The 17,220-nt window shown below is 25.9% G+C and overlaps 2 protein-coding genes across 2 annotated transcripts in view; both read left to right on the top strand.

Annotated features, from left to right (window-relative positions):
• The first annotated feature begins 1,192 nt into the window (after positions 1-1,192).
• On the top strand, positions 1,193-3,359 carry LOC136080679 (uncharacterized). Its single transcript, XM_065797644.1, has 3 exons — positions 1,193-1,326; positions 1,405-2,850; positions 3,012-3,359. The coding sequence occupies exons 1-2, from the start codon at positions 1,308-1,310 to the stop codon at positions 2,700-2,702; spliced, it is 1,317 nt and encodes a 438-aa protein (XP_065653716.1). The 5' UTR covers positions 1,193-1,307; the 3' UTR covers positions 2,703-2,850; positions 3,012-3,359.
• Positions 2,794-17,220, top strand: part of LOC136071786 (uncharacterized) — a 112,561-nt gene continuing 98,134 nt past the window's right edge. Inside the window, exons 1-5 of the mRNA XM_065796859.1 lie at positions 2,794-2,850; positions 3,012-3,183; positions 4,326-4,703; positions 5,895-6,326; positions 13,707-13,847. Of these exons, the coding sequence (XP_065652931.1) occupies positions 2,794-2,850; positions 3,012-3,183; positions 4,326-4,703; positions 5,895-6,326; positions 13,707-13,847 (1,180 nt within the window). The remainder of the gene's footprint in view (positions 2,851-3,011; positions 3,184-4,325; positions 4,704-5,894; positions 6,327-13,706; positions 13,848-17,220) is intronic.

Here is a 17,220-nt window from a genome sequence, read left to right as displayed (position 1 = left end):
TTTTAGTTTCCTGATATTAAAGAATGGTAAACTGACTGATCTATGAAGAGAAAAAATTATTTGGCGTACATCCTGACTAGAAAACCAACTTTTAGGGAATTGGGGCAAATTTCCCCTCTCCCAAAGGAAAATTGTGAGATACAATTTTTTATAATTTTTTTTTCAACTTTTTTAAACAGTAAGAAAATTAATTAACAGAATTTTTAGAAAAAATCTTTTGGTCCTTATGAAAATGTTTTTGATTAAGTTTAGATATTATAAGAAGTTTGATAATTTATAATATTTTTATTTCTAACTTCAAAATATTTTGTATTAGTATTTTATATATATATATATATATATATATATATATATATATATATATATATATATATATATATATATATATATATATATATATATATATATATATATATATATATATATATATATATATATATATATATATATATATATATATATATATATATATATATTCATATTTACTTTCATATCACTAGCATAATTAATATAAGTGACATACCTTATAAACATAGAGATCATTTATCATCTCGCAAGATTATTTGTGCTTGTTGTGGCAAAAAAAATTTAAAATGTTCTATGTTGGAACCTGGAACTCAGTTCCTAAATCTGGTTCAAATGTATGCAAATAGTAACTACAATCCAGATCTACTTTCTAGCCTAACAGGTTTATGTTCAAGCTGCAAGGTTTACTTATACTCTGCCAAAAACGGAGAGTCATTATCTTTTGTAACTTTAGAAAATTGGTTGCTCACGTCTGAGAGAATTAGATTACTTCTAAGATTTAAAGTTAAATATGTATTCCATATTTCTCTGAAATATATATATATATATATATATATATATATATATATATATATATATATGTATATATATATATATATATATATATATATATATATATATATATATATATATATATTTAGGTGATGCAGAGTCAACCTGTGATTGTCCACTATGTGTTATGTCCAGAGATAAATCGAAAGAGGTAAACCTTAAGGTAATGTATAACTTTTAATGTAAACATAGTAACAAACGTTTGAAAATCAACTTTCATAAAATATAAGTTGTAATTTACTTATTCAATTTGAAAATTGATTGAGTTACCATTAATAATAACTTATAAAGTGTAAAAAATTATTTCTTAGGATGTTTTAAGTGTTTGTTTAAATGAATCTGAGATGTCAAATGAAGTTATTAAAAAAATTTGCTTTAACTGTTATCAAAGAATTGGAGTTGGAATTTGACATTCCTGTAGTAAGAAAGATACTGTGGAGAACATAAGAATGTTGATGATCTCAAAAGGTATTAGAATAAATAAATTATAGTCTATATAACAGTTCTTATTAAATCTTATGACAAGTTTTAAATGTTAAATTTTAGGTTTAAAAACAGTAGAACAAGTCCTCTCCAAATCTCTAAAAGAAATCCAACAAGTTCAAAACATTCAATTGGGGGAAACTATAAAATTGTCGACAGGTGGGACTCCGTTAAGTTTACAGATAGGAAAGAAGAGGACAATGAAAACAATATCAAGTCAAACTTTCTATAGTATAAAAAGAAAGCACGATCTATCAGATTCTACAATAAATTCAATTGCAATGGATTGCAGAAAAGATTTGAGTAGATTGGAAGTGGAAGCTAAAGTAAAGAAAATAAAGATATGGTCATCTAGTCTTGATGATTATTACGCAGTAGAAAAAGTGGAGTTTACAGCTAAGAAAAAAGTTGGTAATAAAAAAATCCTACATACTGTAATTAAAGATTTTGTGTATGTGAAAGATTCCAAATCACTTGTTGAACATATTTGCACTGTGAGGAGACTAGAAGTAGATAAAGTTATTATTCGTGTTGGAATAGATGGTGGTCAAGGATCCTTAAAATTTGTTATGAATGTTTTTAATATAGAAACAGATATTGGCTGTCAAGAAAACAAAAATACTGGTGTTAAGAAAGTTCTGGTATTGGCATTTGTCCAAAATGTTACTGAAAATCATGCGAACCTTCAGATAATTATCAAGAAAATAATGCTCAACAGTCTTAAGTTCTACTTAGCAGCAGATCTTAAACTGCTAAATATAATTTTAGGCTTATCAGGACATGGAGGAAAATACTCTTGTTTATATTGCAATGGTGAAAAGTCAAATCTGGGAGAACTGAGAATTTTTAATAAGTTAAAGTTGCTGTATACAAGCTTTGCTGAAAATGAATCTAAGAAATGTTCTATGCAAATCTACAAAAATGTTATTCATCCATGTCTGCTTGATGTAGCTGGAGATACATATGTACTTGATGTAGTTCCTCCACCAGAACTTCATTTGCTGATGAAGATTGTTACAGAGATTTCTAATGTTTTATGTAAAGAACCTGAAATTGCTGTATGGCTAAGTAACCATGGGATAATTTGGCATGGATATAATGGAGGTGGGTTGGATGGTAGAATTGCTAACAAAATTCGGAAGCTTCTGCCTGATTTGGAACAACATATTTTTGATTATTATCTTTCTTATAATCCAGTTGTTGAGCTGTTAAAATCATTTTCTATAGGTAATTTATACACACATCTTACACACACACACACACACACACACACACACACACACACACACACACACACACGCACGCACGCACGCACGCACGCACGCACGCACGCACGCACGCACACACATATTTGTGCATGAACTATTTTTTCAATTTAAATCATAACTTTAAGTTATGTGGTTAAATTTCAACATTAACCATGACATTTTAGTTGTCGATAAGTGCTTTAGTATGAAACTTCATGAGGGTTACGCAGATGCCATTGCAATGTATGTTAAGAAGTTAAAGGTAAATTAAAATTTAAAAATAATTTTTAAGAAAAGTTTGAAAAAAGAACTTTTAGGCAAGTAGTTATTGAATATGATGTAGAAATAAACATGGAAACAATTCTTATTTATAAATATTAAGTCATAGGCATACTAGCTATTTATTTTTTACTTTTGATTTAGGAAACTGAACTTTATGTTAAAATCAACTTTAACCACAATCTCTCAATGGGGTGGAAAGGTCATATTATTGAACACCACCTCATTAATTTCTTAAACAATATTAGAATGCCATTAGGCATATTTGCTGAGCAATGTTCCGAATCTGTTCATCACAACATGCTGAAAACTCTGAGTAGATTCGCAACATCTGAATCCAGATCAAACCATGGAGAACTACTGAGAAGAGCAGTGATTGAATACTCAAGCAATAGAGTTTAGATGATTTCATATAAATCAATCATTGGAAAGTCTGTGAAATAGTCTGTGAAAAATTTGTAAAATCCATAAGTTTATTGGATTTCCCTATTATAATACAATTACTTATCTTTTATATAAAATTGTATGTCTTGTAAATTATACTTTTTGTATTATATTCTGTATAATATTTGTTATTTTAATACTTAATAAATTCATATATAAATCATGTTGCTTTATCTATAAGTTTATCCTTAAGCCTAATTTTGTTTGAGTTTGATTCTCAATTTTTCATGGACTTTCTTATTTTAATATACTCTAGTTATATTTTATTATGTCTTAGATATTATAATTGTATTATATTATACATATTTGTTATTTTAATACTCTATAAATCTATTTAAAAATCATTTAGATTTGCAATTTAGGACTTTTTTAATATTTTAACAAGTAAAAACTAAAATATTTTTTGAAGAAATATATAATAATTTTAAAATATTGCCCAAAAATATTTTTAAAAATTTGGGGAGGGGGAAAATTTGCCCAAATACCCTAAAAAGTTGATTTTTTCGTTAGGATGTAAGCCAAACAATTCGTTCTCTTCATAGATCAGTCAGTTTACCATTCCTTATTATAATGAAACTAAAGTTTTTGAAGTAATCAAATTTTCAACCTAAACCTACTACATTTGACTAGTGAGGTTTTTTATTAACTATTATTTTATTTAACTCAAATTTAAAACGATTCTGTTGTTTAGAATGTTCGCAATCAAGGACATTGTGCGATGCTAGCCAAGCTCGAAAAACAAAGAAAGAAAAGTTGATGAATTTTACAATACAAATTTTTATCTGCTTTGAAACTCGGGGAAAATAAAACAAGAAATAATAAATGCATCTGCAGCTTTAGGTAAAGTTTACCGCAAAGTTTGCGGTAAACTTTACCTAAAGCTATCCTGGCCAGCTTATATAGTGGCCTGCAAGAACTATGTAAATGAATGGAAAAACCCTATAACTACAAGAGCAAAGGTTCAAGGGTTAATAAAGAAATTCAAATCATAAAACTTTCTTTGCACTGTTGCAGTTTATCATGATTTGCTAGAGCTCATTGTGCCAGCATCTAAAGTATTTGAAGGAAATGAGCGGTTGCCACTTGATATTCTAGCTAGAATCAACCAAACAAATTTAGAACTGGAATTGAAGCTCGAAGAAATCGATACAGATTTAGAATTTTTGGGTAGCTATGTATCACATTCCATGGTTATTGAGGGCAAACATAACTTACCTGAAACACTGTCTGATCAGTTTAGTGTAGCTGGCGACAAACAAAAACACCCCAGTAATAGAAAGTATATAATTGTAAACTTAGATATGACTTTGATTGATGTAGATCGAGCATTATGCTTAGTCAGAAATATTAAGAGAAAAGTTATACCCAGACTTATACAAATACTTTATATAAGTACTTATATAAATATATACTTATATATTTATATAAATACTTATATAAATATATACAATTATATTCAGACTTTTATAAATACGTTAAACAGCAGATTCACAAGCATAAAGGAAGTGTCTGAGATTTATCATGCTATATGGCTCATTGACCCGCAGAACTGGACTGAGAACAAAGAGTTTGGCTTGGAAGAAATAAATTTTTTGTCCACGCATTCTAAAACACCATTGGAACATTCCAATTTTAATGAAAAGTTAGTTTTCCAAGAATGGAAAACTAACTTTTCATTATTGCATATATTGCTTATTTCAAACATAATTGTCATTCAAACTTTTGTAACAAATGTTTTTACATAAACGACATTCAAAAGTTAATGTGACTTTTTTAAAAACTAATTACATCTTTTATCTTACCGCTTATTAAATAATTTAAAAGTTAAAAAATGATAAAAAGTCACTTAACCGAAATTGCTTACTGCTTACGTAATATTGCTCAAAGCGTACGGAAATCGCTCAACGCGTAACACTTAAAACAAGGTCTTATATATATATATATATATATATATATATATATATATATATATATATATATTATATATATATATATATATATATATCAACCCTCAAAATTAGGGTCTGCATTTGGCAATGCCGACCTAACTGCCGACCTTAAAGTGTTTGAGGTCGGCAAAAAATTACCAACCTCGTTTTTATGTTTTATGGTAAGACCTTTGTATCAAATAATTTTTGCCGACCTCTAAAAGATTGAGGTTGGCAAATTATTTCTGACCTCATTTTATATATATATATATATATATATATATATATATATATATATATATATATATATATATATATATATATATATATATATATATATATATATATGTATATATATATATATATATATATATGTATATATATATATATATATATATATATATATATATATATATTGTCATTTGGCAATGCTGACCTAACTGCTGACCTGAAAGTGTTTAAGGTCAGCAAAAAATTGCCAACCTCGTTTCTATGTTTTATGGTAAGACCTTTGTATCAAATAATTTTTGCCGACTTCTAAAAGATTGAGGTTGGCAAATTATTTCCGACCTCATTTTTTCTAATTCTGATGGTTGATTTATATATATTTTTATAAATGAATATAATTATATAAATTGCATTACACTTTTTTTAGATTCATTTTTTGTTGAAAAGATAGAGCATAATTATAGTACAACTTTGAATGCTTTTTATGACGAGTTTATGGTATCATTTGTATTATTTTTGTACAGAAATCAACAAATAAATATTATAGATATCTTTGATGGAAATGGCTATGCATTGAGATTAGATATTTTTGAAGACTTTTTAATAGTTAAATTCATTGAATCCTATTCCATGAAAACTGTAACTAATACATGGAATTTAATTGAAATTTCTCAAAAGTTCATAAACAATACTTATGAAATTACTGGAGCTGTTAATGGAACTAATCAATTTTCTAAAATAAATGCTAATGGGACAGTGTTTACTGATATTTTTTTGTATTTATTTTCTGATTGTATTTTTACTCGTGTTTGTAATTATGGATATATTAAAATGCTATCAATTTACAGTGAAACACAAGGTAAGTTATCGTTTTATGCATTTTTCTGTACTTTTAAAATCATTTTGTTGAATTATAAATTCAAATTTTAAGTATACACAGATAAGTATGTATATATAATATTATTTGCATATATTCGTTTTTGCTATATATTTATATTTAGCAATGTTTTAAAATGTTTTTTTATTCAAGTAGGTTTTTATATTTACTTAATGATCAGTTTAGTCAGCAAGCAGGTTTAAATAAAAATAAGTTTATATTAATATCGCTTTAAAAGTTAAATGTATACATAAAAAAATAGCTCTTTTTGTTTTGATAAGTATTATTACTCACTTCCTTATGGGTGGTTCAAAAAAAAGCTTTAAAGTCATCAAAGTCATCATCACTTTGATAGTTTGATTCTGTATCTACATATAATTTTCGGTTTCATTTAGATTCAATGTACATGATAAGGATCCAGGCTTTTTGTTATCAATATCCTGTTAGCACAATGCTCAACAACTCTGTAGCTGGTAGATACACAGCCATTTGATTCAATCAGCCATTTGATGTTTATAGAAGATTTGTTCTTCACTCTCTATTTTTTTTTATTAAAAATGTCAAGCAGCATAAGAAAGTTCTTAGTAGATTTTCTCATCAAACATGTTTCATAAGCATCTACAAGATCATTTAATTTCTTTGTGATGAGAGCAGTAGATCCTTCTATTATAGTTGTAATATTAGACTTTAGGAATCAAATATTATGAAACTGTTTTACTTTTTCTTTAAGTCTCCACAACATAACCTCTGAGACAAAATGCAAGGCTTAAGAAATTGCAGCTGCACAATCGCTTGTGCCCTTTTTGAAACAATATGGCAATAAAATCTAAGTACACTAAACTTGGCTATCTTTGATGTTTAAATGAAAATGATCATATTTAAAGTTTCTGCTTATATGTTCAACAGTATTAGTTTGAATATGATTCTTTTAATTTTTTCATGCTTTTTATAGAAAATGTTAGTCTTTACAAAAAGTCTTTATTTATAGTAAAAAATATTTATAAATCATCAGTATTGATAAAAAAACTTGCTATACTCAATCAATCTTGAATAAGGCAAATATTTATTTTAGTGAAATCATTTGTTACTAGCATATTTTTCAAAAACTGTAAAACTTTTTGTAGCTCTCAGAATCTTCCTTAAATGATACATTAACATCTTTATTACAAACACCTACAATGTTGAAGGATACTGTCCAAATCTAACAACTTTGTTTGTCTGTCTATCTTTAAATTAATATTTCTTTGGCATAATATCTTTCTACCATTGCATTACCAGGCAGATTTTTGTCTTCTAATACAAAAACAACTAGTTATACATCCAAATAGCAGGTGTGGCTAATGTGGCTTTAAGCTTTTTATTAGAGCATTTCCAAGTTCATTATACTTGTTAGAGCAAAAATGTTTCTTTAGCTCATAAGAGTCCTTTAATGCCTCCAAGTTGCATCTATTAGCAGAGACTGCAATTATACTATTTAGGAACCATGGCTCATAACATTTATGAAGAATAGAGTTATTAAATCTTTCCTTCTCATCCACTAATACAGTCTTCTCAGTTTGACGAGCACTTTTTCTTGCGCTGGCAGTAAATTTTAAACGGAGAAGGTCAGCTATAAATATTTCTACATGCATTATAACAGGCTGTGGGAATCTAAAATTCACAATAACAATACCGAAGAAAAATATATTCAACTTGACAAAATTGCAATAATAGGGTAATTCATTTCTGACAATATTTCAAAAATAGTTGTTACTTGCATAACAAGGTAATTAATGTGCAAAAAATGTCTGTAAGTTTTTCAAAATTTTAATATGTCATTTAGAGGTTGGCATCTTGAAAAAAAAACGCGTTTTTTCAACTTCAAATTTAAATAACTTTAAATTCAAAGATGAAAAAATAATTAATATTGTGTTATGTTACTTGGTGTATATATGAAAGATTGTTAAAATTGATTATGTCTAGATGTCTTATTAAAAAATAATGCGATTTTTTAAAATTCTAATGTAAATGTACTTAAAACTCAATTAGGATGTTTTTAAGCTTTAGTTTTTCTTAAGAATATTTATTAATAAAAAAAATACTAATAAATATAAAAAGTTTTGTTTTCAAATAAAATCGATTTTGCTTTCTGTGTGTTGTTAAACAACTTTTAAAATAAATTGACTCTTCATTTTGCTCACACTCCGGGAGTTTACTAATAAGCTTGATTCCTTTTTCAGCACAATCATTTTTTACTTTTAATAGTTCAACAAAATATTCTGCAATTTGATAAAATTGAAAAAACTTATACTCTTGTGGATTCATCTGCAGCCATTCTTCATCATTTATTAGTCCTAATAAATAGAAAAAATTGAAGAATATGTCGGAAATTTTGGTTTCACATATTAAAATAGTTTTGGTCTTGGGGTAGAAAAATGTTTCATTTCCATCATTGTTCTGGTAATAACTTTTCATTAAATAAAGATAAAATGTTGTTTAATGGAAAGGGTTAGGGTTAAGCTTGTTCAAGCTCTTTAGTTAAATACCAAAAGTGTTGGTTAATTGAGGAAATCACAACAGTTGCAATATTTGAACCCTCATTATATTAACAAACTTAATGTCAAAAAAAATTTAAAGTCATCCGACTGGAGTAAATATGGAAATTTTAGGCAGAAAAATTTAATCAAACAAAAAGACTTGTAAACTCAGCCATGCTGGATCCATGGTGGATCATAATTTGCTCATCATTGGACGTAATAGATGTTTCAGATGAGAATTCCATTTTTACCATATATATGTATATTAAGGTGGACTGAAAAAACTGTCTTGAAAACTAGGAAATGGCAGGGCATGTAATAGTTGCTCCATGACCTATGTCAATAACCTATGACTAATATGTCAAATAAGTGTTCCATTGATTAAAAGTATAAGTGCTCATGACTATATTCTTGCTAGTAATGACTATGACAGTATTATGAGTTATATAAATCAGAGATAAGCTAATAAGTTTCATGTGTACATACTTTTTCTTTTAACTCATTATCTTACTCTTTGAATGTACTCTTTGAATGTCTTTTTTACAGTATAAAGTTTGTATAAAATTTGAGGTATAAATTTTGTATGTGGTATTTTTTTGTTCTCTTTTTAAAAATATCATCACTCTCAAAAGGCTACAATCATGTCATAAGATAGAGTATAGGTCTTTAAAGTTTTTTTGGTGATTGTCTATATATAGAACCTCAACATTAAAAAGTTTCATAATTTATTTCAACTGTTTACACTACTTTCTATGCCAGCAAAGTTGATGTAATTTATCATAATTTTTAAAAAAAGTGATTTTTTAATAGCCTGCTGCATCTGCTAAATTAATTTTTAATGCATAATTTTGATTATTCTAACAAGTGGTGACCCTAAGTACACTAAGGTAACAAAAAAATCCACTTTCTGTAAGTAAGTATTAAACTGTAACACTTATTATTATATTTATTATTATATATATGGATTATTTGGGTGAAAAACTATTACTCTACAAAATTTCAGGTGATCATCATCTTTATTTAAAAAGTTATGGTTTGTCAAAAATCAAAAAAAAAACTGCTGTAACCTTCTGATAAACAAATTTTTCGGACTTTGGTCTTTTTTAGTTCAATCATAAGTTTTGAACAAATTGGTCAATCAAGCTGAAATTTTCTGGATTGTATTTTTTTCATTAGATCTGTGTGTGGACAAAATTTAAAGCAAATCTGAGATGTTACCCTGGGAGCCTTTAGGTAATTTGATTGGGAATAACCCACATACATATGTTTATTTTACTATTTAATCATGTTTGATCATTTAGTCATGAATGACCACTTTTAGTGGTCAATTATGCTCAAAAATATATTTAGCATACAATACAACTTTTAAAGCATTAAGTCTATAGGAACAGTTTTTTGGTAAAAAATATAACAAAAATTTGATGTTTTTTTTGTCATATTTTATAGATTAAGAATATTAATAGAAATAGAAGTGTATATATCAGATGTCCATCTGATATATACACTTCTATTTCTATTATACTTCTATTATATACACCAAGTAACAACATAAAATTCATTATATTAATTAGGTTATTAAAGTTTAAAGTTATTAAAAGTGTAACAAACGCTATTTTTTCAAGATATTTGACATTTTAAAATTGAAAAAAGTTTACAGTTTTACAATTTTACATCAATATGAAGTATGGAAGTTAAATACTTTAGGGCTTCTTTTGCTCTTACATAAAACATTGAATCAGAAGTTAGAGTGCTCCAAATAAAGATTGACACATTGACACAAAAAATGATTCTTGGAGACTTTTTTGTAAATCTCCAAAAAAATCTATGAAACACTTACACCTTATCTACACAATCCTAGTATTCGAAATCTTGTAAATCTCTCTTGTCTGATATTCTCCCTTTAGTTTTTCAATTATGTAAACATCTAATGTAAACTTCTTTGGTAAAATTTCTTTGATATTCTATGATATTGATATTTTCTCTTTTTAAAATTTCTATGATGCTTTATGATATTGATTTTCTCCCTTTATTTTTTTAATTATGCAAACATCTGATGTAAACTTCTAATGTAAAATTTTATCTGTGTAAACATCTATGTAACAACTAATAGAATGTCTTTAGAATCCAAATCATCTGTCCAAATCGTCTGTCCAAACCATCTGTCCAAACCGTCTTCAGAAATCCAAAATGTCTTCAGAATCTAAACCATCTGAGTAAATATACATAATGCCAGTTTCTTTTATTTATATATATATATATATATATATATATATATATATATATATATATATATATATGTATATATATATATATATATATATATATATGTATATATATATATATATATATATATATATATATATATATATATATATATATATATATATATATATATATATATATATATATATATATATGTATATATATATATATATATATAAATAAAAGAAACTGGCATTATGTATATTTACTCAGATGGTTTAGATTCTGAAGACATTTTGGATTTCTGAAGACGGTTTGGACAGATGGTTTGGACAGACGATTTGGACAGATGATTTGGATTCTAAAGACATTCTATTAGTTGTTACATAGATGTTTACACAGATAAAATTTTACATTAGAAGTTTACATCAGATGTTTGCATAATTAAAAAAATAAAGGGAGAAAATCAATATCATAAAGCATCATAGAAATTTTATAAATATATATATATATATATATATATATATATATATATATATATATATATATATATATATATATATATATATATATATATATATATATATATGTATATATATATATATATATATATATATGTATATATATATATATATATATATATATATATATATATATATATATATATATATATATATATATATATATATATATATATATATATATATATATATATATGTATATATATATATATATATGTATATATATATATATATATATATATATATATATATATATATATATATATATTTCTATTTCAAGCATAGGTATTTTTTAAAGATATTTACAGATAAAAAAAACTACATTTTATTAAATATATTTTATTTGAAAAAAAACCAGGCTTTTTTTAAAATACAGATGAAACTGTATTCTTATGTAGCCTCTAGATTGCTCACTTGAATCACTAAAAGGAACAGCGTCCACATATAACATGACACTATTAATACTTTGATATTTTGCAGTTGTTAAAGGAATTAAACTTTTTAAATGTTTCTACAGAGTTCAAAAACCTAACTACAATTGTTATCAGAATTTTTAGACTGAGCTTTTTAACTGTCTCTTTATTAGGAGGTATCAGAGAGAGTTGCATAGTCACTATAAATCTCCATAACAGGTGGAAATTTAATATCAAAGTTATCTCCTCTTAGCCTTTGCCTTGAAAAATGAGTTCTACAAGGCAGCATGATATGCAGCAAGTTGTACTGAATTCCATGTTACCACAGTGATTATGATGATTCTGACCTGAATTAATAAATGGACTGATTTGTAAAATTAAATATTTCAATAAGACATCATCTGGTATTATAACAAATAGTATTGTTTATAATATAAATAATATTAATTATTATTCTTAAAATTGTCATTTATAAATTTTCTCATCTTTTTTAAAAAGTAAAATAGAATTAACGTTTTAAAAGTAAAATAGAATTAACAATAGTATTGTTAATAATATAAATAATATTTTTATTATTTTTAAAATTTCCAATTGTAAATTATTATACTTTTTTTTTTAAAACTGTTTAGTAATGTATTAAAAATCCTTAAAATTAAATATAAGAAATTCATATAAAATAATAAACTTCAATTAATCAAAAATTCAATAAAATTAATGAAGAGGAAATTAAAACATTAAAATTAACAATAAAATAATAATTTTTTTGTTTTATTTATTTACACTGCAAGGAGAAAAACCTCCTGAAGCAGAACATTTGTCCAAGTTCTGCTATTAGCAGCTAATGTTGACTATTGTTAAATTTTTACTAAAATTATTGTTCTATTTGTTCAAAGTTGTTTTTAAAACTTTTTTTTTTAAAGTACCTTCAGGTTATCTAAATTATTTGATTGACAACTCTGTTTGTGAAAAGGTTAAGTCTCTAAACAGTTTTTGACAGTTTCAAGACTTATGTCTTGAAACTGTCAAAAACTTATGATGGTACAGTAGTTTCTGGTTAAGCATACTAACATAATATGTTAATGTGATCTAAATTATTTTTAGAACATCAAATTTACATTTATCAACATTTATTTTCATAAACTATATTTCTGTCTGACAATTGCATTTATTTCACTTTGTAATTTAGTGAGTCTTCTTTATTTGATATTTTTGCTATTAAGTTGCTGTTGTAAGCATAAAGCTTACAAGAATAGTATTTTAAAAACTCTGGAAAATCATTCATGTAGATGATAAACATCAGAAGTCCAAGTATGCCTTGTGATACACTACTAGTAACCTTGATCTGATTCAAAATAATTTATCCAAGCACAACATGTTGTTGCCTGTTTGCAAGAAAGTTTATCCACTTTAATAATTTTCCATTTAGGCAGTATGCTTGTATTTTTTGAGCAAGTCTTAATTAAGGCACTTTGTCAAATGCTTTGGGAAAATCTAGAAAAACTACATAAGCCTTCTTTTTTTTTGAGAGTATTGTATTCTTGTATACTTCATCTATCATTTCGAGTTGACTAGTATTGCTAGCTTTATTACAAACAAATCTGTGTTGTACTGTAAAATGTCCTGTTAAGTTGCAGGAAGTAATGTTATTGATATTATTTGAAAAATATATAGGAGTTTTAACTGTACGCTTTATTGTTTCCTATTTTTTAGTTATATGGTCACAATGGAGTGAGTGGTCTCAATGTAATGCATCTTGCATAATTACTAGAACTCGCAGTTGTAGCAATAATCAGTTGTTAAATTGTTTTGGAAACAACACTGAGATTAATTCATGCAGCAATATATATCAAGGTAATTTTGATTTTTAAGTGTTAAATACTGTATTTTATATATTTTTTTAATTATTATTTAGTTTCTTTATGCTTCTTTATTATAAACTAATCATCTGCCAATAATAAATTATATGCCAATAATTTTAATTGCTGATCATTTACTTAAATATGTTGTCATTGGTGATACCATACTGAAATATCTTTTTGTAGATTGATCCAATCTGAAGTTTTAATAGGTAGCATTTGCATTTTGGAGGACATCTGTTACAACAAAATTTAATCATTATTTTTCTATTCTTATGTTTGTGAAAAAATGCCTAATTTAAAGTGATTAATTCCACATATCAAAGTATGCAAGAGGTAATGTATGTGTATATATATATATATATATATATATATATATATATATATATATATATATATATATATATATATATATATATATATATATATATATAGCTTTATTAAAACATTACCACAAAAAACTTAAGTTTTTACACAAGCATACAGAAGGGGACAATCTCAATTTGTCAAAAAGTTAATATAAAAATTGTAATAATGTACTTCCAAATAATGATTTAATTATTAGTGCATCTGCTCTAATAGCTGGACCATCATCTCAAGTTGAAAAAAGTTCTTTGGCATCTGTTAGGTCTATAAGTTTGCCAACACCTTTTAAGAAGCAATGGTTGATGTCATCATACAAAATGTCAACTAATATGGAAATAAAAATATTGACATAAAATATTAAAAATCTAAAACTTCTAGAAGTCAAGAATTTTTAGACATGAACAATTCATTGAGATCAGGATATAATCCACCTAACCTTAAAATGCTTAGAGGTGAGCTCTTAGAAAAAGTTTACAAGGAAGTAAACAACAAAATGATTGACTAAGGACTGGCAAATATTCAATAAAATTCAGATTATGAAGTTACCTAAAAGGTGAAGTTGACTTTGGCTTCGACTTCGGCTTTGACTTCGCTGCCCAATTTGAAATAGAAATTTGGCTTTCAGTTAAGTTTGGTAACAATTGCAAAATTTTATTTAACTTTCACCTTAATTCAAAAGTTATTTTTTAATTTTTATTAAAAAATACTTTTTTGAAATTTTTTTATTTTTAATGAAACACATTTTTTTTTTTTTTTTTTGCAGAAAAATAATTATCACTATTCATCATTTATTAAACCTTACTTATTGCTTTCAAAAAATCATAAAGGTAAAAAAAAAAAGGGAAATATTTAAATAATTCTCACAGTCTTTTTCTTTTACAAAACTGACTTTTGAATTTCTTTAATAAATGTTGTTAATGTTCTATTGTTAAGGTAACAAATATTTTAGAGACATTAAGAGTTGTGTATAACTTAAGTTCTCATTGTTGCAGCAATTTTAGATTATAGGGGAGACCGGGGCTAGTTGGCTCGGTTTTTACTCTATGAGCTCTGTACCCCTAACAGTACATTTTTTTAAAAATATTAAAGTGTATTCTTAAAGAGTATGGATTAGGGTATCTTATAAAATTTGCATTCATTTAAAAAAAAAAATTCTTGGGGCCTTTCCGGACCCTCAAAAAAAAAAAAAAATTTGCGCCAACTTACCCCACCACGGGGTAAGTTGGCGCAAACTATAAAAATGATTATTAATGCACTATTAAGTGCAAAATTAATAGAAATTTTTTTAAAATTAATTTTTGCAACAATTTTATCCCAAAATTTAATATTACTTTTAGCTGGTACCAAATATTAGTCCGTATAAAAGCCAAACAGTAACCCACCTTTTATCTGTGGAAAAAAAAACTAAACAAAATTTTATTTTTATTTTTTTGTAAGAATAAATGTTTTCAATATTGTTAAAAATAAAAAAAATAAAAAAAAATAATTTTATAAAAATAAATATTTTTTTCCATAGTAAATGCTATGAGCCAACTTACCCCGTAAAAAATTTGTCAACTTACCCCGAAAGCTTTTTTTTTAACCGCTTAACGAACCTATTAATTTTCAAAAGTGTGTCAAAAACAAATCTATTTTTTTTTTAATTGATTTTACTGTTTTAACCATGCAAAAAAGGAAAATAATAATAATTAATAAATTTTAATATATTTTAATAATTTATGACCTTCCTAATTGACCTTTGAAAACTTGCTCGACATATGTCGAGCATTGCAATATTGCATAAAATTCTTGCAAAATTCTTGAAAAATTGAAGTGAACCTAGTTGCAAACTTAATTTCCTCTATTTCTAAACAATAAAATATAAAGTTGATTTCAATAAATTTATGATTTTATTAAAAACTCTAATTATATAACATTACATAAACTTTCGTAAATGTACATTTATGGCACTGTAAAACTGTAGAGACTAGGCAAAATCACGCATACAAAAATTTCAAATTTTTAACTGTAAAAGTAGTTTTATTACAAGAAACTTTCACGTATTTATAAATAATAAGAATAAAATAAGGCATTCTATAAATTTATGAACATTGAAATAATAGAAAACTACTTGAGATTATAATGAAATTGGCGCGTGGCAGTCATAAAAAGAAGAGTTTATCGTACAGGAAGCGCATCAGATATCATAATAACCAATCAGAAGCTTTGCTCGACATATAGCGAGCTAGCTCTCAAAGTATACCAATTTTTGGTAATGCTCGACATATCTCGAGCAAATTTTTTTTGGCTAAAAAAGTTTGCTCGACATATGTCGAGCAAATTCGTTAAGTGGTTAATAAACAGTCTATAGATCCTGAAAAACGGCAGCTTTGAAAAAAAAGTCTGACTGGATATAGTAAACCAATTGTGACTGGAACTTTTACAATAATTTTTTTTTCATACGACTAAATATTTTCTTTGTAAAGTAAAAAGGAAGCGATGTTCTAAAAGTTACGTTTTTGTCCAAAAAACGCATAAATCTCAATATCTCCCATGCGCATGCGCGAATCCTGACAATACTATAGTGAATGATGAAATGGTCAATGAGGAAGTTTCTGAGTAATTTTTGTCAGTTTCTGATGAAAGGCTCTAAAGATAAACGCAGTTCGTCAACTTACCCCTGCGGCCAACTAGCCCCGGTCTCCCCTACATTATTTTTTTGGACACAAATTGTTGGTTTTTGTAAACAAATATTTTTGGTTTCAACAAATAAAAAAGTTACTTTGTTTTACTTGTGTTTTGTCATGTTTTGAAATATGGTTAATTACAAGCTAAAAAATAATTATTTTGGTTGACAAAAAATGATTATTTGGAAACTTTCATTGTTTTTATAAAAACAATTTAATGTTTTGGTTTGCAAAAAAGTTGGTTGTCCATGTTGTTTTTTTAAAGTTTTTTAATTTTTGTCAATTTATGAAAATTTTGATTGATAATACTGCAAGCTTAACTAATGCATATATTAT

The sequence above is a fragment of the Hydra vulgaris genome, chromosome 05, assembly GCF_038396675.1.
Source record: "Hydra vulgaris chromosome 05, alternate assembly HydraT2T_AEP".
Taxonomy (NCBI): Eukaryota; Metazoa; Cnidaria; class Hydrozoa; order Anthoathecata; family Hydridae; genus Hydra; species Hydra vulgaris.
This window is presented reverse-complemented; position numbering and strand designations above follow the sequence as displayed.